Source organism: Natrix helvetica, assembly GCF_964273705.1.
Source record: "Natrix helvetica genome assembly, chromosome: 11".
In the NCBI taxonomy this organism is placed as follows: Eukaryota; Metazoa; Chordata; class Lepidosauria; order Squamata; family Natricidae; genus Natrix; species Natrix helvetica.
Window position 1 is genome coordinate 5,862,139 of NC_138562.1, and position 23,757 is coordinate 5,885,895.

The 23,757-nt window shown below is 43.5% G+C and overlaps 1 protein-coding gene across 1 annotated transcript in view; it reads left to right on the forward strand.

Annotated features, from left to right (window-relative positions):
• Positions 1–23,757, forward strand: part of TRPC5 (transient receptor potential cation channel subfamily C member 5) — a 219,587-nt gene that overhangs the window by 184,422 nt on the left and 11,408 nt on the right. Inside the window, exons 7-8 of the mRNA XM_081963976.1 lie at positions 5,955–6,150; positions 23,501–23,704. Coding sequence (XP_081820102.1) covers positions 5,955–6,150; positions 23,501–23,704 — 400 coding nt within the window. The remainder of the gene's footprint in view (positions 1–5,954; positions 6,151–23,500; positions 23,705–23,757) is intronic.

The window sequence follows — 23,757 nt, forward strand, 5'->3', positions numbered from 1 at the left end:
TTGACTTTCTTGATGAAAGAGTGAATTATAACTAAAGGACTGAAAACACGTATCGACCTTTTGCTGCAAATGGGTGAAAATGAATTGCTGATTTCAGGATTTATTGATTTAAAATGTCTGTTGATGGGCAGTAGGGAACTATGATCATGGGAGGATGGAGATGGTAATTCAAGATAATAATAATTCTTTATTGTCGGTGCACAACATATGTACAATGAGATTGGTTGAGCTCCCTGAATGCAACACAACACAATACAACTCACAGTGTAGACAAAAAAATTAGAATTAATGGCCTTATAGTAAGATGATTGCATAGGCTTATTAATGGCCTTATAGTAAGATGATTGCATAGTCACGCTTTGGTTATAAATTATGGCCTTATAGTAAGATGATTATCTTTGGTTATAAATTATGGCCTTATAGTAAGATTATAGAATTAATGGCCTTATAGTAAGATGATTGCATAGTCACTCTTTGGTTATAAATAGCTGTACAAAGAGATTACAAATTTAGTTCCATTAGCATCCATCCACCTACCCACCCATCCATCCACCCATCCATCCATCCATCAATCCAACCAGCCATCCTTTGATCATTCTGAAAATCCTAAATTGTATGGATGTTGCAAACCTGATGCAAAGCATCTAGTACATCCCAACTAACATAGTTGATCTTCTCAAGATCTTAATTTGATCAGAACAAAACTGCCATGAGGGGTCTTCCCAACAGAGGAAGAATGCCTTCAAGGTTCTCCTCAAAACCTTTATGGAAGCTTTGCTAGAATGACTGTATCAACAGTTCTAGATTTTTGATTGAGGGATGATGCTCTGCTTAAGGATCCCAGCATGGAATTGATCCTGTATATAATAATTAAAATAGCAGTGGACAGAATAATACACATTTGTTTTATCATCCTATTTTGTAGAGCTTCCAAAATTTGTCCTTCTTAGGCTTTTTTTTTGTCTGATCTGTAATATGTGGTTTATTTATGAAGATAAGCAGTTGATGGACTATTAAAAAGTCTTAAACGTCTGCCAAAGATTCTCCCAAAGACCGAATCAAAGGCTTGTTTGAATTTGATAGATGCTGAAAATAGGGCTGATTCTGATTTATGCATATATTTCTTTACCAAAGATCAAAGACTGGCCCAACATTAGCATCCAATACAAAGCCAACCTGTCCATCACCCATGATATTATCTACACCCTGTAAGGCCTAATGCCAAGAATGACACACAGAGATTCTTTTTTAATTATTTTACACCTATAGATCAGGAGTGGGCTCTGGCCGGCATTACTGCCGGTTCTCTCATGTGCGCGCTTTGTGTGTGTGCGCTGGATGCACAGTTCAATGGAAATTGATCTGCGCATGTGCAGAACTAAAAAAAAAAGATGGCAACAGCGGTGATCAGGAAATCAGTTTGGGGGTGTGGCCAGCCTGAGTCACTGCTGGTTCTGTGAATCCAGGCTGACATACCACTACTGGTTCGGCCGAACCGGGCTGAACTGGTGGGAACCCACCTCTGCTATAGATAAAATCTTGCCAAACTGAAGACTCTACTCTCTGCATTTACAATATACTCTGGGAACTATAAGGGAGGGGCTCTTATTCATCTTCTTTCTCTCACACATGTGGGATTAGTTACTTCTTACGCTTCTGGAATGTACCCCCTCCCTCCTGGAAATCCATCTCCTCACTACAATTCCATCAAAATCAGTGGTGGGATTCAAAATTTTTACTACCGGTTCTGTGGGCGTGGCTTGGTGCATGTGGCATTTATTGGTGGGTGTGGCTTGATGGGCATGGCTTCCACTCCAGGGGAAGGATACTGTAAAATCTCCATTCCCACCCACTCCAGAGGAAGGATACTGTAAAATCTCCATTCCCATCCCGCTCCAGGGGAAGGATACTGTAAAATCTCCACTCTCTCCCCACTCCAGGGGAAGGATACTGTAAAATCTCCACTCTCTCCCCACTCCAGGGGAAGGATACTGTAAGATCTCCATTCCCATCCCACTCCAGGGGAAGGATACTGTAAAATCTCCATTCTCTCCCCACTTCAGGGGAAGAATACTGTAAAATCTCCATTCTCTCCCCACTCCAGGGGAAGGATACTGCAAAATCTCCATTCCCATCCCACTCCAGGGGAAGAATACTGCAAAATCCACATTCCCTCCCGATCAGCTGGAACTCGGGAGGCAGAGAATAGATGGGGGTGGGGCCAATCAGAGGTGGTATTTACTGGTAACTACTCAAAATTTCCGCTACCGGCTCTCCAGACCTGGTCAGAACCTGCTGAATACCACCTCTGATCAAAATCCAACCACTGATCCAATTTGCAGGAGAAATGTCAGATAGAAAGCGAGAAATGTTTAAGAAAGAGATGATTGTTCCTAGTATTCTTAGTGGGTTTTATAATGATTGTAGCCAACCTTTAGAGAGTTGAATTATTCATTTATTAAATGTGTTTGACACCCATCTCATTGCAAGTCAACTTTTGCAGATTGAGATTGGGTTGGCTCGGTCAATATAGACGTAAAATGAAACCAATATGAGTACCCAGCAAACAAGGGAGAATAGAATTTCTATCCCCTCCCCCTCCCCAATTGTTTACTTCTTATCTGTTTGATCAACTTAATGCCTGAGCAGTAGGCCACATAGGCAGACGGCCTGTGTCTGTCTCCCAAGAGAAAGAATGAACATTTTTCCTCCCAAATAAAGCTGACAGAAACCTGTGATCTTGCCAACAAGAGGAGACAGCTCAAGTCCTAGTGCAGATTATCTCCAAAGCACTGCAGACTCATTAATTCTCACTGCTGTTATTAGTTGTCCCCTCACAGTTTTAAAGCATTCTTTTTTATCGTCTACTTTGGGCTTGCCCAATCCTTTTTCTGTTGGACGACACTCTATTAAGGGCATCATTAAGGTTCTCTCTGTTGGCTCAAAATGTGACAACCAGCCTGTTCTTTGTCCTTACATATTCACAATAAGTGATTTCATGTATTTATTTATTTTTAACAGGCAGTGTTTGCAAGTGTTAGCAAATCTAGTTAGTCCTTCTTATCATGACTTTGCTTGACAGGGATACTAAAAGAATGAATCTGGGAGAGTTGTTCAAAGTTCAGTCTTTTGGCTAAGAACATCTTGTCCACAGATGACCACATGCAAAAAGGCCTTGATACCATGTCCAGATTTGTCCTAATTACAAATATATTGGGGGGATTTGGACTCAAGAGCTATGGCAGATTGCAGATAGCTAGACCAGGGGTCAGCAAAGAGACAGAGACACAGAGAGAGAGAGAGGCAGACAGAGAGAGGCAAAGAGAGAAAGAGAGAATCAGAGAGAGAGACACACACACGCAGAGACAGACAGAGACAGAGAGAGAGACAGGCAGAGAGAGACAGAGAGAGAGAGAAAGAAAGAGAGAGGCAGGCAGAGACAGAGAGAAAGAGACAAAGACAGACAGAGAGAGAGGCAGAGAGAGACACGCAGAGAGAGACAGAGAGAGACAGATGGTGTTACTTAGGTGAGTAAAGAAACCTCTACAAGAAAACCACCAAACTCAAAGAACATAAGTACCTTTCATTTGAACTCTGAATTAAATTATTTATTAAACTGTATATGGTTTGTTAAGGTAAGGCCACTTTTAGAGTAAGTATCTCTCTTGCCAGAAGGAATGTTGATTTTCTGGGAGGGAAATAGAATTAGAATCAATTCAGTTGTGGAGGCAGAGGCCTTCATGAAAAACCACAGTTCCCTCCTAGAGGACGAAACTATAAGAGGTAGTGAAAAAGGTGATAATATACAAGATATGAGGGAGGGCAGAGAGAGACAGAGACACAGAGAGAGAGGCAGACAGAGAGAGGCAAAGAGACAGAAAGAGTGAGTCAGAGACACACCCACCCACCCAGACACACACACACACACAGAGTGTGTGTCAGAGAGAAAGACACAGAGAGAGGGACAGAGAGAATGAGACAGAGAGAGAGAGAGAAGGAGAGAGAGAGAAAGAAGGGGGGAACCAAAATCACAGGATCATTAAGTCAATGTGACTTCCCCATTGACTTTGTTGAAAGCTTCTTGGGCAGGCCTATGACTCTGGAAACTGCAACTGTTTGTAAATACATGCTGATTGTCAAGTACCCGAATTTTTAGTACATTACCCTGGGGATGCTATGATAGTCGTAAGTGCAAGGATCAACTACGAGTCATTTTCTTCAGTGTGGTCATAATTTCAAACAACCACTGAATGAATGGCCATAAATTGAGGACTACTTTTACTTGCCTTTCATATATTTGGACTGGCGGACTATTCAGAGGAATATCTTCCTTGTTACATTAAGGATGCTGCTGCCAAAACATTCTGAGACAACTCGGGGATTGTAGTCCAAGCACACTAGAGGGCACTAAGTGGTGGACCTTGGTTAAATAATATTTGCAAACGGGCAGAAATAATGCAGTAGATGATGCAAAAGGAAAGAAGCATGGACAAGCATCTCCTATTTGGGAAAAAAAATATTCCCCATTTCTGGAAGAGTTTGCATATAGATAGCAGAACACACTTCTGAAATTCACACTTAACTTTTCTCTCCTCCTTGATTTTTGTAGTGCCTGTAATAGGAAGAGAGATTCTGCGTAGTGTTCTTTGAGTGATATCTGGAATGGATTTTGCTGCAGAACTAGAAAGTAGAAAATAGCTCTGCTATCAAAAGATATCTTTAGAAAGCAGCTGCATTTTGATATTCGTTTCTCTCCCTTCTCGTACAAGTTTAGCTTTTGTGCCAGCTTAACAGACTCGCTACTATAAACTTCCAGAAGTGTTTTCACATGAGAAAAACGCTCAGAGGCTTCTCTGAATTTGTGTCCTGGTTTTCCAAATGCCATGCTAAGGGGGAAAAAATCTCACACTTATTCGTTCCAGATTCAGAAGGATCTTGACAAGAGTTGAGCACTAAGCCCTACCAGGAAGATAGCACTTAGCAATAGCAATTAGACTTCTATACTGCTTCAGCCCTCTCTAAGCAGTTGACAGAGTCAGCATCTTGCCCCCAACAATCTGGGTCTTCACTTCACCAACCTTGGAAGAATGGAAAGCTGACAGAGCAGGTCAGCATCGAACTGCTGGCAGAGTCAGCTTGCAATACTGCATACTAACCACTCTGCCATCACAGTTCTTAAGCTGCAGTTCATTGGTGAGAAAAGTAAGGTCCTACACCTAGGCAGGAAAACCCAAATGCGCAGATACAAAATAGGTGGCATATGGTTCAACAGTAAATACTGTGAGAGCAGTGATGAAATTCAAATATTTTTATTACTGGTTCTGTGGGCATGGCTTGGTGGGCATGGTGTGGCTTGGTGGGCGTGGCTTGGTGTGTGGCAGGGGAAGGATACTGCAAAAATCTCCATTCCCACCACACTCTGAGGCCAGGCAGAGGTGGCATTTGCCGGTTCTCCGAACTACTCAACATTTCCACTACCAGTTCTCTGAACTACTCAACATTTCTGCTACCGGTTCTCCAGAACCTGCTGGATTTCACCCCAGTGTGAAAGGTATCTAGGTGTCCTGGTGGACGTCTGCTTAAGAATGAGCCATCATTGTGTTGCAAAGATTAGGGAAGACATGATAGCTGTCTTCTGGTACTTGAGGAGCTGTCATGGGGAGGAAGGGTTGATTTGTTCTCCAAAGGACCAGAAGGCAGGACGAGAAGTAATGAGTGGAAGCTTGTTAAAGAGAAAGAAAACCTGGAACTAAGGAGGACGTTCTTGACAGTGAGAATGATTAATTACTGGAACCACTTGCCTCTCAGAATTGTGGGTATTCCACGGTGGTAGAAAGATGTAAGTCCAAAAACTTTTGGATCTACCAGTTCATGTGAAAGATAAATGATGCATCTGTTCTCCCAGACTCAATCAAACCTATTAAAACAATGACTTATCTTTTGTTTTTTTGCAGGCTCTTTGAAACTCTTCAGTCTCTCTTCTGGTCAGTGTTTGGTCTATTGAATCTCTACGTCACGAATGTCAAAGCCAGGCATGAATTCACAGAGTTTGTTGGGGCCACCATGTTTGGAACATACAACGTCATCTCTTTGGTGGTTTTGCTAAACATGCTTATTGCCATGATGAACAACTCCTACCAGCTCATAGCAGTGAGTTAAAGTACATTGGTGTCCCTTTCCATTTGCCTGTGAATTAGGCATTCCGTTGGATGTCTGTGTCTGAGCCAGTAGACGTGTCAATTTATGCAGCAAACATGAAAGTCGTTTGCTGGGTTCTCAGGTGGTAGTAGTTGTTAATTCTGCTTAATGGTGGTAATGCAGTAAACAATTTGCAGCAATTGGCAGAGAGTAGGGAAGCAGGACAGGGACTATCCAGACACAAACAAGAAGGAGAGGGGGAGTTTTTTCATGAAGGCCTCTGCCTCCACAACTGAATTGATTCTAATTCTATTTCCCTCCCAGAAAATCAACATTCCTTCTGGCAAGAGAGATACTTAATGTTTAGAGTGGCCTTACCTTAACAAACCATATACAGTTTAATAAATAATTTAATTCAGAGTTCAAATGAAAGGTACTTGTGTTCTTTGAGTTTGGTGGTTTTCTTGTAGAGCAGGGGTGTCCAAACTTGAGAACTTTAAGACTTGTGGACTTCAATTCCCAGAATTCCCCTCCTGGAGCCCATTAGGAGCCATAATGCAACCCTGTGTCATTGTGTAATCGCTCCTGGGGGGGGGGAAGGGGTTGGGGAGAAAGAAACAGAGAGATAGAGGGAGGGGAAAAGAGGGAGGGAAAGAAAGAGACAGAGAGGAAGGGAAAGAGAGGAAGGGAAAAGAGAAAGAGGAGGGAAGAGAGAGGGAAAGAGAAATGATATTACAAAAGTTTTTCTTGTTTATTGTTGCTAAACATAATGTTTCAAAAGCAGAAAAAAATGAAGGGGCATAAAAGTGCATTTATCACGCTTTTCTTAGAACAATTAGTTCAACTCTGCCTTGTTTATCATTATTTTAGGTAGCAAAACCTCATTATTCAGGTTGAGTTGCCGTGTTGGCACTTTGCAATAAGTAAGTGGGTTTTGGGTTACAGTTTGCGTTGCACTCGGTCTCCAAAAGGTTCTCCATCACTGCTGTAGACTGTCTTACCGCATTAACTGGCATTTTCAAATCTTTTACCACGCCTAAAGAGAGCTTCTAAATCAGGGCATCTGACTAAGAGAAACTCACTAATTCAGTTCAAAATGTCAACAGACATTTGCTTAGCCCATCAGTGGAGATTAATCTCGTGTAATAACGTTTCCTTGAACACTTGCTCAGGGGGGCTTTCTGTTTGGAGAGATGTCCTCATCTAGCTATCCTTCAAAAAGCCAGAAAAAATATCTGGGCTTTGTGAATGCAGATGGAATATGCCATCAGGAGTCTAAATGGGCAGCTGATCTATCTCCATGAGGACAAAGATCAACAGTGCTCATCAATGGCTTGAAGCCACAGTGTTGGTCACGATGCTGACCTCACCTTGCCAATTTTCCCTTTGTCATTAGTTGAGCAATTTTACAATGACAGTGGCCTTCTGGAGGTGTCTGTTGGCCATTTAGGGGAAGAAAAGATGAGTCTGCCATGGTGTCAGGAAATCAGTAAGCTAGGTTTTTAAATGCCTGATCCTTATAGAAGAATGATGCTTTGTCCAGTGTGCCTTTCTATAATTTGTGTTCAGTTTAATTTAAACCATATTTTTCAGAGTATAAGACGCTCCAAAGTTTAAGATGCACCTAGCTTTTGGGGAGGAAAACAGGGGGGGGGGGGAATCTGCCTCTGCCTCCCAGCAATTTGCCTCCTTGCAGCAAACAGCAAACAGTACAGACGATATACACTGTTTGTGGTGTTACATTTCAGACTATACTTGTACAGATGCTGTTAAAATTGATGTGGCTTTCTGGAAGTATAGTTATTTTCTGCTATTTAAAAGAAGACACAATAGCACTGGGCCTCTTCAGATCAAGCATTTATTTTAAAAAGCTTCTTCATTTTGTTAAGTTGCCTAGAATAATAATAAAGCAGTCTTTTAAAAAAAGTCTAATCATTTGAACATTCTATAGGCATTCTTGTACAGTCTATCTCCCCCTCTAATGTATTTTAAATGTATTTTATTGTTATGTCTGGATTTTATGCACTGACTGTACACCGCCCCGAGTCCCTTTTTGGGAGAGGGGGCGGTTTAAAAATCTAAGAAATAAAAATAATAAAATAAATTTATAGTTCTTGACTTACCTCCTTGCAGCAAACAGCAACAGCCCATTTCACTTTCAATTTCAGTTTCAGCATTGGCCTCCCGATGATCAGCTGTTTCATGCTGCAGGGATGCCATAGCCTATTGCTACCTCTGTAAGCCCCATTTTCTCTTTTTACACCCAAATTTTTACCTTCTTTTAGGGGGGGAAAGTGTGTCTTATACTCCAAAAACTATGGTACTTGGCATACGTTTCAATAGTGAATTGTAAAGAAAGTGGGATTTGATAGATTCATGGAGGGCTGTGTTAGGCATAGCTACTGGTCTTGGTCTTGATTTTGGGAAAAGGATGAGGTTTCAGGAGGCCAAAAATGCTGTATTCAGTGTATAAGACGCACCCAGATTTTCAGCCTCTTTTTAGAGGGAAAAAGGTGCGTCTTATACTCTGAAAAATACAGTAAATAAAACTTTGTCCAGTGCCACAGTTTGGCACTTTTCAGAAGGACACTATTGGTTCACATAGTTTCTTTTTAAATCACTTCTGGAAATTGCTTGTTAATTGATTTTTGAACATTAAAAACATTCAGAACAAATTTCATTACCTTAGGTCAGTGATGGCTAACCTTTTTGGTGTTGGGTGCCAAAAACACGAGGGCGTGGCTGCGATAGCACACGTGCATGCCAGCACCCAAAATGCAAAGTGTACACCCACATGCGAAATGAACTTCCGGTAGGGCCATCGGACCTGTTTTTCACCCTCCCCAGGCTCCGGAGGCTTTTCTGATGCATGGGAAGGGTGAAAACGGCATCCCTGGCCCCCCAGAGGCCTCCGGAAGCCAGAAACGGATCATTTCTGAACTTCTGGTAGGCCTGTTGGGCCTGTTTTTCACCCTCCCCAGCCTCCAAAGGCTTTCCTGGAGCCTAGGGAGGGCAGAAATGGCCTCCCCCAGCCCTCTGGAAGGCCGAAAATCAGTGCTGGAGCTGACAGCTCGTATGCCATCAGATATGGCTCCATGTGCCACCTGTGGCACACATGCCATAGGTTTGCCATCACAGCCCTAGGTTGATTCCCTTCAATCTCCATCAAAAAAGTTTTGTATATGTTTAAGGATTTTTTTAAAAAAAATCTTAGAATAAATAAGTGAAAGAGTGATTAGAATGTTGATTTTCGAAGGTTATAAAGGACTAAAGGGCGGGACAGATTTGATATAAGAATTTGAAATTAATTATAAGAATCCTTTCTGTGGGGAAATGTTGTTGTTTGGAATATATTAAGAGTCTGAAATTAAGTACCAGAAAACTTCCCATGGGAAAATGCTGTTGATTGGGGGGGGGGGACGGGATATGATAAAAGGGGACTTTGAAGATTGGATAGTAAAGGGAACCAGAAAGAATTAAAGAATTATAATTAAAAGAGAAGACCTATTAATATAGAGTGTAGCAAATTACTTTAATTCAAGGACATTTGAAAAAAATGTACCCAGAAGTTACTTTTTAAGATTGTCTACTATTATAAAACTGGATTTAAAAGTGGTTATATAAGAGAAGTAAGCTTTACTAAAAAAAAAAAAAAGAATGAGATTGAGGCTGATTTGAACATGGAGCTAAAACGACAGCCTTCAAGAATGATGTGGGGGGGGGGGGGGAGATGTGACGTTGGATGAAATCAACTGATGTTTTAATAATGAAAAGTGATATTCAAATAACAAACCAGCACAACCCCTTGATAAATTGCTTATTTTGGATTTATAAGACAGACTTCTTAAAGTCTTGAATTATCTTTTGGGGAGAGACAAAGGGAAAATGAAAAAAAAATCAAATTCTGGGGCTGAAAAGGATTAAAAAGCAAGGTTGTTATAGCCAAAAGGAAGGAATCTAACACCGGTTTATTTGATCAAGAATAAATGTATTTGTTGTTTACAGATAACAACAATGGGAAGAATAGGAAGAAGAGCTCTTTTGCTCTTGCTGTTGTTAGAAAAAATGAAAAGTTATTGTGTGTAAAGTAGAATAAAGGAATATAAAGTTGGTTAAAGTTAATATGTATACATGCTGCTACTTCTGGTAAAGCTGAATGGCTTTTTGCTGATTAGAATTTAATTATGTTTCAAGAATTTATTTATAGAAAAAAGGATGAGATATGGAAGAAGAGATATTTTGATGTATTAGTAGGGAAGGCAATACATTACTGAAATTATTCAATTTGTGACGAAGGGGAAAGTCGTTTGTTTTTATTTTCTTTGTTCCTTACTATATTTTTTTCCTTTTTCATATTTTTGGGGGGCTCTTTTTATTTTTGCTGTGCCTTCCTTTCTATTTTTGTTAGTTTGTATTAGTCTTTTATCTTTGTCACCTGAAGCTGAGGTTTAATCTTTGTAACTGTAACTTCACATTATTATAAAGAGAAGGGGGAGAATTTCACAGAAGCGCTGCTCTCCTTTGAACAAAACATCAAAAGCAACGGAAGTGACTAGAAATAAATAAATGTTCTTCCATCAAGTGAAAGAAGGTTGAAAGGAGAAAAATATCACGAGCATTTTTCTGCATGGGGCACATGACATTCCATAACGCTGCATCTTCACCAATCCAATCCCCAAAACTTCAAGCTTGGGTAAAACCCAAAATCAGTATCCCAAACCACTGCATCAGAGTTTTGCACAGACCTCACTAGAAGAGAAGGAATAGCAATAGGAATAGCACTTAGACTTATAGACCGCTTCACAATGCTTTCCAGCCCTCTCTAAGCAGTTTACAGAGTCAGCCTATTGCCCCCAACAATCTGGGCCCTCATTTTACTGACCTCAGAAGGCTGAGTCAACCTTGAGCCAGGTGAGAATTGAACTGCTGGCAGTCGGCAGAATTAGCCTGCAATACTGCATTCCAACCACTGCACCACCATGGCTCTATACAATACAATACAATACAATACAATACAATAGTAGAGTTGGAAGGGACCTTAGAGGTCTTCTAGTCCAACCCCCTGCCTAGGCAGGAATCCCTATACCATTTCAGACAAATGTCTATCCAACATCTTCTTAAAGACTCCCAGTGTTGGGGCATTCACAACTTCTGGAGGCAACTTCTGTTCCACTGATTAATTGTTTTAACTGTCAGGAAATTTCTCCTCAGTTCTAAGTTGCTTCTCTCCTTGATTAGTTTCCACCCATTGCTTCTTGTTCTACCCTCAATTGTTTAATTGTTTCTGAGAACAAGCAAATAAGAAAGGCCCAAGGACAGCAAACTCAATTTTCCTTTTTCCTAGCCTTGGCCTAATTATAACTTACCTGCGGACTTGAACTGCAACTTTAGTATTCATGAGCTGTTTACTGAGCTTTCAAATAGACCCGGCTGATACATTCTGGCTGTATTTTGCTTGAGTCACAGGAATAATTAAACAAACCTTTTTCTTTCTTTTAGCCTTTGCAAAGCTAACAAATGATTAATGGTAATTTATTAGCATTGGGCACTGCTTCTAGGTAGGGATGGACAAAACCTCAGCTTTCTTTCATTCCATCCCTACCAGATTTTGAAACAGTCCCTCGTTAGTTTACAATGATTTTTTTGAAAAACCAAATCAGTGCAAAATGGATTTGCATTTCTGGGTATATTGTCCTGTTCCTCAGACATTATTTTAGAGAAGGCATTTTTCCTTGCATCATGAGTTTATCCTTTTTTAAATAACAGAATAACAGAGTTGGAAGGGACCTTGGAGGTCTTCTAGTCCAAACCCCTGCTCAAATAGGAAATATTTGTAATATATCAGACAATTGGCTATCCAGTCTCTTTTTTAAAACCGCCAGAGGAGGAGTGAAATTCAGCAGGTTCTGACATGTTCTGGAGAACCAGTAGCGGAAATTTTGAGTAGTTCAGAGAACCGGCAAATACTACCTCTGGCTGGCTCCAGAGTGGGGAGGGAATGGGGATTTTGCAGTATCCTTCCCCTGCCACGCCCACCAAGCCACGCCCACAGAACCGGTAGTTAAAAAAAATGAATTTCACCACTGTTTCAGTGTTGTAGCACCCACAATTTCTGAAGGCAAACTGTTCCAGTGATTAATTGTTCCAACTGTCAGGAAATTTCTCCTTAGTTCTAGTTTGCTTCTCTCCTTGGTTAGTTTCCTTCTTGTCCTGCCTTCAGGTGCTGTGGAGAATATGTCGTCCTCTTCAATGTGACAGACCCCCAAATATTGGAAGCATGCTATCATGTCCCCCTAGTCCTTTTTATAGAATAGAATAGAATAGAATAGAATAGAATAGAATAGAATAGAATTCTTTATTGGCCAAGTGTGATTGGACACACAAGGAATTTGTCTTTGGTGCAGATGCTCTCAGTGGACATAAAAAGACAAGATACATTCGTCAAGAATCATGAGGTACAACACTTAATGATAGTCACAGGGTACAAATAAGCAGGAAACAATCAATATCAATATAAATCTTAAGGATATAAACAATAAAGTTACACTCCTGCAGTCATAAGTAGGAGGAGATGGGTGATAGGAATGATGAGAAGACTAATAGGAATAGTAATGCAGTCTTAGTGAATAGTTTGACAGTGGTGAGGGAATTATTTGTTTAGCAGATTGATGGCATTCAGGGGAAAAATGTTCTTGTGTCTAGTTGTCTTGGTGTGCAGTGTCTATAGCCGTGATGGCGAACCTATGGCACGCGTGCCACAAGTGGCACGCGGAGCCATTTGTCAGGGCACGCGAGGCGCTGCCCTGTCAGCTGGCCAGCGCGCGTGCGCGCGCTGGCCAGCTGAGTTCACCTTTTTAAAAGCTATTTTTCGCCTTCCCCAGGCTCCAGAGGCTTTATAGGAGCCTGGGGAGGGCGAAAAGAGCCTCCCCCGCCCACCCGGAGGCTTTGGGGACCGTCCCGAGGCTTCCCTGAAGCCTTCAGAACACTTAAAACCAACCTCCGAGCAACCCGGAAGTGACTTCCGGGTTGCTCGGATGGTCGTTTTAAGCGCTCTGAAGGCTTCAGGGAAGCCTCGGGACGGTCCCTGAACAGGCACGAGACGTGCGTCTCCATCGCCCGGGCCCGGATCGCCTCCACTGCGCGGCGCCTCAGGCTCGGCGTCCTTGCGCCCGGCCTTCACATCGCTGCCGCCGCCGCCACCCTCACCTCCTCCTCCTCCTCCTCTAGCCGCGCCATCCCGGGTTGCTCAGAGGTTGGTTTTAAGTGTTCACGTTCCCTGAAGCCTCCGGGGGGGGCAGGGAGGTTTTAACTGTTCCGAAGGCTTCAGGGAAGCCTCCGGACGTTCCCTGAAGCCTCCGGGGGGGGCGGGGGAGGCTCTTTTCGCCCTCCCCAGGCTCCTATAAAGCCTCTGGAGCCTGGGGAAGGCGAAAAAATCATGCAAAAATGGGCGCGTTGTGCGTGCATGCGCACTGGGGGCGCGTTGCATTATGGGTGCGGCACGCCCGCACACGACCCCCCCCCGCGCTCCCCCCACTTGTGGCACACGAGCCAAAAAAGGTTCGCCATCGCTGGTCTATAGCGTCGTTTTGAGGGTAGAAATTGAAACAATTTATGTCCAGGATGTGAGGGTTCTGTGAATATTATGGAACCCATATTGTGGAAGCTATTGGGGGGAGAAGGAGTAGCATTATCCGATATTTATGTATTAAATAAGGGGACATTCTGGAATATTCCATGCCGGACCTGAATGAGAATGAATGCAAACGTTCTTCAAGTTAAAATGGAACGGAAATATGAGAGCCAGATGACGTTCTGCAACAACTAAGGAAAGAATTGAAATGTCTCCCTTTTCCAGTTGCAATCATGAAGAGACTTTTCAGATGCACAGGGCTTAATTCAGACCCAACAAGCAAGATTTATGTTAGCCTGTTCTGCCGAATTAACTACACTGAATAAGATGCAGATGGCTCTTCCCTTTTGGGTAACCCTTTTTTCCTTTCGCCCCCCCTCCCCCAGCCCCTTCTCTCTTTCTACACCAAATTGGACATGAATCATTAAGGACCCTTCTTGCCTGGGAAGGTAGCCAACTGCTAAAAGAAAAGCTAAAAATAATTTATAAGTGACATAATCTATATCAGCTAATACTAATGAAGTTTATCAGCAATGTAATAATTTAGGGCCTGGAGAATTAATGGAGCTTGCCAAATTTGGCCAGCAACTTCATTTCTGAAGACAAAACATTCAAGAGAACAAATCAGCTGCCCTCTTTCTGTATGGAATGATTAAACAGCACAAGGAGGAACAAAAAATGTAACATCGAAATTGGGCCATTTACACCTATCTCTCTCTCTCTCTTCCTTCTCCCCAAAAGTAGAAGAGCAATGTCACTTTTTTTTCAGTGTTGTTGTAACTGTAAACCGTTGTAACTAAATGAACTGTTGGGGACTAACTGTAGTTGATTCAGCAGCCAGGGCTAACATACCATATTTTTCGGCGCATAAGATCCTGTCAGGCCTGCAGTCATATTCCTTTTGGATCTTTGGCCTGCCACACTTTCTAATATTCTACTATGCATTTTCTATTATGGGAAAAGGGGAAAGGGGATTGTACAAGAGTTAGATGCTATGTAGCCATAACAAAATTCCTTCTAGAAAGCCAAGGTCATCCTTTGTCTCTGCACCTCTGCACCTGACCGGAACTGGATGGATGGAACTGCCAGTGTGGCAGTGGAAGATGGACTTGTGGGTGTGGGGACAAGAGCTTGAACTTTCAACTAGGAAGGGAGAACTGGGAAGCTTTCAGATTCAGGTTTTCCCAGATGTCCTGACATGGCTCTCTTAATACATTAGAACTTTGAGCAATACTTTGCCTCAGACTCTGATTTAACTTTGGATGCTATTTGGAACCCTGGCAGGTGCATTTTTCCCCCCTAAAAGAGGGTGAAAATTTGGGTTCATCTTATACACTGAATGAAGCCAAAAACGCAAGGCAAGGAGGAGGCGAGGGTCTGTGGCAATCCCTGCAGCCTAGAACAGCTGATTGGGGGTGTTCTGGGAGGCCAATCCACCTGCCAATCAGCTGTTCATGCTGAATCAGGCTGCTATAATGTGCTGAAGCTAACCTGGCTGTTAGCTATTTGCTGCAAGGACCTGTCAGAGTTTGTAGCAGCAATCACACTCAGAAAGCACACACGTAGACATTGCGCCGCTCTTATTGCGTCTGCGGATAACCGCCCTGCCGCCCTGTTTAGGGTCACCCGCTCCCTCTTGGTTCAGGAGACGCGGGGGGCACCCTTACAGGGAAGAGCAGAGGAGTTTGGAGAATATCTACAGAACAAAGTCGCTCAGATCCGAAGCGGATGGGCCCCCTCCAGTGGTCTGGACGGGCCGTCAACAGCGAGTCTTGTGAATCCACTCTGGGAGGAGTTTGACTCTGTTGCCCCCGAGGATTTAGACAGGTTGCGTGGACGGCTGCGATCCACCACATGTTCATTGGACCCGTGTCCCTCCTGGTTGGTACTGGCATCCTGGGAGGTGACACGAGGCTGGCTTCTGGGCCTGGTGAATGCCTCGTTGGGGGAGGGATCCTTACCATCTGCCTTGAAAGAGGCGGTGGTGAGGCCCTTACTCAAGAGGTCTTCGCTTGACCCAATGGAGCTAGCTAATTATCGTCCAGTTTCCAACCTTCCCTTTCTGGCGAAGGTTGTTGAGAATGTGGTGGCGCAGCAATTTCCACATCACCTTGATGAATCCGACTATCTAGACCCACGCCAGTCCGGCTTCCGACCCGGACACAGCACAGAGACAGCCTTGGTCGCGTTGGTCGATGATCTCTGGAGGGCCAGAGATAGAGGTTATTCCTCTATCCTGGTCCTATTAGACCTCTCAGCGGCTTTTGATACCATCGACCATGGTATCCTACTGCGCCAGCTGGAGGGGATGGGAGTCGGAGGCACCGTTTTGCGGTGGTTCGGCTCCTACCTCTCCGGCCGGATGCAATATGTGTTGACGGGGGGGGGGGCAGAGATCGACCCTGAGGCCACTCTCTTGTGGAGTGCCGCAGGGGTCGGTCCTCTCGCCCCTTCTGTTCAATACATATGTGAAGCCGCTGGGCGAGATCATCCGTGGTTTTGGGGTTGAATACCATCTGTACGCTGACGACACTCAGCTGTACATTTCAACCCCGAGCCACCCCAACGAGGCTGTTGAAGTGATGTCCCGGTGTTTGGAAGCCGTCGGGGTCTGGATGGGGGACAACAGACTCAAACTCAACCCCTCCAAGACTGAGTGGCTGTGGCTACCGGCGCCTTGGTTCAGCCAGCTGACCCCATCGCTGGCCATAGGGGGCGAGCAATTGCCCCCTGTGGAACGGGCGCGCAATTTGGGCGTCCTCCTAGATGCCCGGCTGTCAATGGATGACCATGTGGCAGCCGTGGCAAGGGGGGCGTTCCACCAGGTTCGCCTGGTGCGCCAATTGCGCCCCCTTCTGGATCGGGATGCCCTACGCACAGTCACTCATGCGCTGGTGACGTCTCGCCTAGACTACTGTAACGCTCTCTACATGGGGCTTCCCTTGGGACGCACCCGGAGACTGCAGCTAGTCCAGAACGCGGCCGCGCGGGTTGTCATGGGGAGCTCTAGATACTCCCATGTAACACCTTTCCTGCGCGAGCTGCACTGGCTACCTGTGGTTTTTCGGGTGCGTTTCAAGGTCCTGATTACCATCTTTAAAGCGTTCCATGGCACAGGACCTAGTTACTTGCGGGATCGCATCCTCCCACATACATCCCTGCGGCCAATTCGCTCTCACAGGGAGGGGCTTCTCCAGGTGCCGTCCACTAGGCAATGCCAGCGGGCGACGCCAAGGAGTAGGGCCTTCTCTGTGATGGGCCCAACCCTCTGGAATGACCTCCCCCCCGATATCAGAACCACCACAGACTTCCGCTCCTTCCGACAAAAATTGAAGACTCACCTGTTTCGATTAGCTGGCCTGACATAATTATAATTGTGACAACTGTTACCTCCTGGAAACATATTCTTACCTGGTTATTTATAGGGTACGGTTTTAAATTTAACTGATTTTAGGGTTTTTAGAACCAGATTTATATTCTTCCGTACAGTTCTTTTTAAATTTTTAACCTCCTCCTTATGTGTATTTATATCTGTATTTATATTTGTATTTGATACTTATTGTTTGTTGTGTGGACTGTACACCGCCCCGAGTCCTTTTCGGGAGAGGGGGCGGTCTAGAAATTCGAAGAAAATAAATAAATAAAATAACGAGTAACTGATTCAGCAGGATTCAATAACTTCTCTTTATATATAATATAACACACACATACTGTATATAACATAATATATGATACAATACCAAAAACAGGTTTTCCAACCTGATAGTTCAGCAGAGGAGAGGAGTTTCACTTTCAGTTTTAGTTTCAGATACCAGCACAGCATGCAGCTTTAGTAGAGAACAAGCCACACCCAGGCTCCTTGCTGTCTCCTTCCTTGTTGCTCACACAGCAAATACTGCTAGTTTCCAAACAGCCCTCAACTCTCTCACACACTGACAGGACGCTAGCCAGATGAATACCATGGATGCTGGTAGGGCAGAGGCAGAATATTTTTTATCTTATTTTTCTTCCCCAAAACTAAGGTGCATCTTATACTTATAGTTTGAAAAATACACTAAATTTTGCTTGTCGGATCTGAATTAAGGATGAAGGCCAGCCAGTCATGAGTTCCTACCGGTTTGGACCGGTTTGGTTGAACCGGTAGTGGTTTGGCAGCCTGGGTCGCTGAAACCAGCAGAGACCCAGGCATGCCATGCCCCTGAACCAGTTCTACGGGTGATGCCATAGGCGCTGCCATCTTCTTTTTTGCTTCTGCGCATGCGCAGAGCAATTTTTATTATACCGCGTATGCACGCGGGGCACCCCCATGAGAGAACCGGCAGTAGTGACTGCTGGAACCCACCTCTGAGGCCAACCCCAGGTAACACCATTTGGTTCCTTTGCAAGACCATGGTGGCATAGTGGTTAGAATGCAGTATTGCAGGCTTATTTAGCTCACTGCCAGGAGTTTGATCCTGACCGACTCAAGTTTGACTCAGTCTTCCATCCTTCTGAGGTTGGTAAAATGAGGACCAAGAATGTTGGGGGGCAACATGCTGGCTCTGTAAACTGCTTAGGGAGGACTGTAAATCTCTGTGAAGTGGTATATAAGTCTACATGCTATTGTTACTGCTATTGCTAGCCTCTTGATGTTGCAACTGGAAAAGGGAGAAATTTCTATTGTTTCCTTACTTTGTTGGAGAACATCACCTGGGTCTCACATTTTCATTCCATTTTAACTTGAAGAATGTCTGGATTAATGCACAATCAGGTTCTACGTGGAATATTCCAGAAGTTATCCTGTTTAACAATTGTTCATTGTTTCCCCTATTTAACCATTGTTTCTGGAAAATGACACTCTCCAAAGTATGGATCACCATTTTCCCACCCTGAATTCTCAGCCTCCTCCTCCTACCTTTTTTAGCAAGAAGTTTTCATTTACCCAGACATTAAAATCTAAATAAACAAGGTGCCACTGAGCTGCATTTGCACAAACCAAAGTGAAGAGAGTCTCTTGGCATAAACGGGCCTCTTTTTAAAAAGAAGATTAAAACCAAACCGAAATCTTGCTTTCTCCACTTCAGAAAATTTTGAAACACCCCATATTTTACTTGTCATTCTTTCTTTCATGGGGGTTTAAGAGATGAAAGCTGTTTCGCGCATAACCTAAATGCTCACAGAATTTGCTGAGCACAAAGAAATATAGGCTTTAATTAGCTAATGCATATTATCCAGATTGTTAAAATAGCAAAGCCTCTGCAGCCATTTTTTTTTTTGTTACGATTTCAAGTATTTCCAACTTTCTTTTTTCCTTTAATGAGTGCATTCTTGGACTGTGCATTAGACCAGTGGTGGCGAATCGATGGCACGCATGCCAGAGGTGGCACTCACAGCCCTCTCTGTGGGCCCCTGCGCCGTTGCCCCCGCCCAGCTTCTTGCCGTCATTTGCAGGAAAGCGAAAGTTAGTGCGGGAGCGAAACTCCCATGCAGTTGCCTTGGCGCATTCCGCCTTCGTCGCAGTACATTTGCTGTTGCTGGCTCCAGGGCCTGCCCACTGGTCTCGCAGTGCCTTCGCAGTGCACAGTGAAATTTAGTGCGCTTTCCAATGTGGGAGACATGATCTCCTCTTCCTGGAGCTCATTAGGACGCGGAGCCACAATGCGACCCTGTGTCATTGTATGCTCACTCCTGGGGGGAGGGGTTGGGGAGAGGGAAGCAGAGAGATAGAGGGAGGGGAAAAGAGGGATAGAAAGAGAGAGATAGAGAGAGAGACAGGGGGAGGGGAAAAGAGGGACAGAAAGAGAGAAACAGAGAGAGGGGGGAGGGAAAGAGAGGGAGGGGAAAGAGAAAGAGGGGGGAAAGAGAGAGGGAAAGAGAAATGATATTACAAAAGTTTTTCTTGTTTATTGTTGCTAAACGTAATATTTCAAAAGCAGGAAAAAAATGAAGGGGTATAAACACGCATTCGTCACGCTTTTCTCAGAACAATTAGCTCAACTCTGCCTTGTTTATCATTATTTTAGGTAGCAAAACCTCATTATTCAGGTTAAATTGCCGCGTTGGCACTATGCGATAAGTAAGTGGGTTTTGGGTTGCGGTTTGGGCACTCGGTCTCCAAAAGGTTCTCCATCACTGCATTAGATGAACAAGCTATCAGGATGCTTATATTAAAGCAACGTATTTCATGTGCAATCCGAACTCAAAAATCCCATGTAACACGGCCCTTTAACTACATACGTGGATCTGATTGGGATACGTCATAAGGGTGGCACAGAAATATTATACAGAAATATAGTCCTCGAGTTACAACCTTAATTGAGCCCAAAATCTAGGCTGCTAAGTGAAACATTTGTTAAGTGAGTTTTGCCCCATTATACGACATTTCTTGCCACAGTTGTTAAGTGAATCATTGTATTTGTTAAGTTAGTCACATGGTTGTTAAGTGAATCTGGCTTCCCCATTGACTTTGTTTGTCAGAAGGTCGCAAAAGGGGATCACGTGACCCTGAGACATTGCAACCGTCATAAATATGAATCAGTTGCCAAGCACCTGAATTTTGATCATGTGACCATGGGGATGCTGCCATGGTCATAACTATGGAAAACAGTCAGAAGTCACTTTTTTTCAGGACTGTTGTAAACAGTCACTAAATGAACTATTGTAAATCAAGGACTAGCTGTATATATATATATATATATAATATAATATATAATTATATATACCGTATTTTTCAGAGTATAAGATGCACCTTTCCCCCCCTAAAAGAGGGTGAAAATTTGGGTGCGTCTTATACACCGAATGTAGCCCACCCACCCACCAGCCCCCTCCCTTTGTCCTCTCTGCCTCCAAGCAATTTACCTCCTTGCAGCAAATGGGGAAAATGGGGCTTGCGGAGGCGGCAATAGGGTATGGCAATCCCTGCAACCTGAAACAGCTGATCATCGGGAGGCCCCTGCTGATATTGAAAGTGAAACTTGCTGCTTGTTCCAGGAGGCAAATTGTTTGGAGGGAAAGGCAGATTTTTTTTTCTTGTGCTAATCAAGCTAAACTGAAATAGGCTGTTTGCTGTTTGCTGCAAGGAGGTAAGTCAATAACTATAAATGCCTATAGAGTGTTTAAATTATTAGACTTATTTCTAAAGACTGCTTTATCATTGTTTTAGACAACTTAACAAAACGAAGAAGCTTTTTAAAATAAGTGCTTGATCTGAAGAGGCCCCGTGCTATTGTATCTTCTTTTAAATAGCAGAGAAGAACTATACTTCCAGAAAGCCACATCATTTTTAACAGCTTCTATAATAGTCTGAAATTTAACAGTGTCTTGTTGTCTAATTAGACCCTAACTTAATCATGTTTGGAGTAGATCTATTTAAATCATGTTTGGAGTAGATCTATTTAAATAATTGGAAGGAGTTAGTGTGACTACATTTAAGAAAACTTTCTGGAATTAATATACTGCCATAATGTACATTTCTACAATTCTTTGCTATTTCTATGGGTCAGGCACCCATGCACAGAAATACACCACAAACAAAGTATATTGTCTGTGCTGTTTGCTGTTTGTTGCAAGGAGACAAATTGCTGGGAGGCAGAGGCAAAACATTTTCCCTTGTTTTCCTCCCCAAAATCTAGCTGCATCTTATACTGCGGAGAGTCTTATACTCCGAAAAATGCAATATATTTCCTCCTCCTATTTCCCCCAAAATAACAGCCCTGTGAGGTAGGTTAGGCTGAGAACATGCGTCTTCAGAATTCTTCAGAATAGCTGCAGACAATTGCAAAATGGGGAACATAGAAATTCCTGTTTCCTTTTCTTTAGAGTTGGCTGGATAAAGGAATGGAAGAAATTCTGTTCTATCCCATGGCCTTGAGGATCAAACGGCACCTGAGGACTATCTCTAGCTGTGAATAGAGTTGGGCTCCAGCTGTTCTTTCGTGTGTGGGAGGAGAGAGTGGATAGCTTCAAAAATCCTTTGAAGTCCTTCCTATACTATTCAGGGTAGTGAGATTCTTAAGAGGGTGGGAACTGAAACAGAAGCTCTGGGAAATGGGGGTCAGGGCAACGCAGCAATTAAAGTCCCTGACTACAAATGGAGAGGTCTAAATTCAAGTCCATCTTCAGCTGAGGAACATCCCTGAGTGTGAAGTAAGGTCATACTATAATCTGTAATCCACTTGAATGGTACTCCGATGCAGAAATCTTGGTATTAGGGATATGTATGCTTACCTCTGTTCCAGAAACAGTAAACAGTTTGTACTCTATCCAACCATTATACCTACCTAAAGTATAACTCTGGTGGCGCAGTGGTCAGAATCAGTGGTGGGATTCAATTTTTTTTTACTACCGGTTCTGTGGGTGTGGCTTTGTGGGCATGGCAAGAGAAAGATACTGCAAAATCCCCATTCCCTCCCCACCCCACTAACCTGCTTTCCAACTCGGTTCTCCTGTTCATAGCAACAAAAGAAGATCAGCTGGGAGGCCGGGAGGCTGGGAGGCAGCAGGGGCAGGGCCAGCCTATTTGCCGGTTCTCCAAACTACTCAAAATTTCTGCTACAGGTTCTCCAGAACGTGTCAGAAATGGCTGAATACCACCTCTGGTCAGACTGCATTATTGGAGGCTAATTCTGGTCACTACCAGAAGTTCCATCCTGACCGGCTCAAGATTGACTCAGCCTTCCCTCCTTCTGACAGCAATAAAATAAGGAGCCAGATTGTTGGGGGAAATATGCTGACTCTATAAACCTGTAAGGACTTGCCTCTCCGCTCAAGAAAATAGAACTCTTGAAGCACTTAGCATTTCAAAAGAAAACCTTTATTGAAAGGAAAGTGATAGCAAGACAAGGAAAGCAGGATCTGAGGATTCCCATGCAATTCCATTAGATTAAACAGTGAAGACACCCCCTCCACTCAGTCTGGCATTGAATATAAGCCAATCTAGAGGTGTGAAAACGTTTTGAGAATTGCAGGCTGAGAAGGTGATGAGAAATTGTTCTCAGCCATCACTTTCTGGAGGCTCTGGAGCTGAGACAAAACAGGTGGCCCTCCCCCCCCCCCCTTGCATTCCCAGAAAGGTAAATCAAAGCACAGGATAGGCAGGCACCAGGAAGAAGGTTATAAACTGAGGAATGCCTCCAGGCCCCTTCCCCACTAGAATGGCAGCGTCCCGATAGGGATCTATGGGACCTGACAAAACCACTTAGAGAAGGCTGTAAAGCACTATGAAGCAGAACATTTCACTTAGGGATAGTTCAAAGTTACAATGGCACTAAAAAAACCTGACTTATGACCATTTTTCACACCTATGACCATTGTAGCATCCCCATGGACACATGATCAAAATTCAGATGCTTGGCAACTGACTCATATTTATGACGGTTGCAAATTCCCAGGGTCATGTGACCTTCCAGCAAGCAACATCAATGGGGAAACCCGGTTCACTTAACAACCATGTTACTGATTTAACAACTACAGAGATTCACTTAACAAATACGGCAAGAAAAGTTGTAAAATGGGGCAAGACTCACTTTGAAAAATGTCTCACTTAGCAACATAAATGTTGGGCTCAATTATGGTTGTAATTTGTGGACTAGCTGTATATAAGTCCAAGCACTATTACTATTGCTACTTTCCCCTTTAATATGGCCTCTATGATCTAAAATTGTTTTTAGGATACAGATGTTCTTCATGGCAAATTGTGGTAGCCAAAAATGACTTATCTATTGTTCTTTTTTCCCCCCGTCTCTTCCTATCCAGGATCATGCAGACATAGAATGGAAGTTTGCACGCACAAAGCTCTGGATGAGTTACTTCGATGAAGGAGGCACACTACCACCTCCTTTTAATATTATCCCTAGCCCCAAATCATGCTGGTACCTTTGCAAGTGGGTCCACAAGCAACTTTGCCCACCCGGGGATCCAGAGAATGAACATAAGCACGAGAACCTGAAGACTTTCACGGTGAGGAACAGTGAAACACTTTCATTAATTAAGGGAAGGTTCATAGCTTAGCT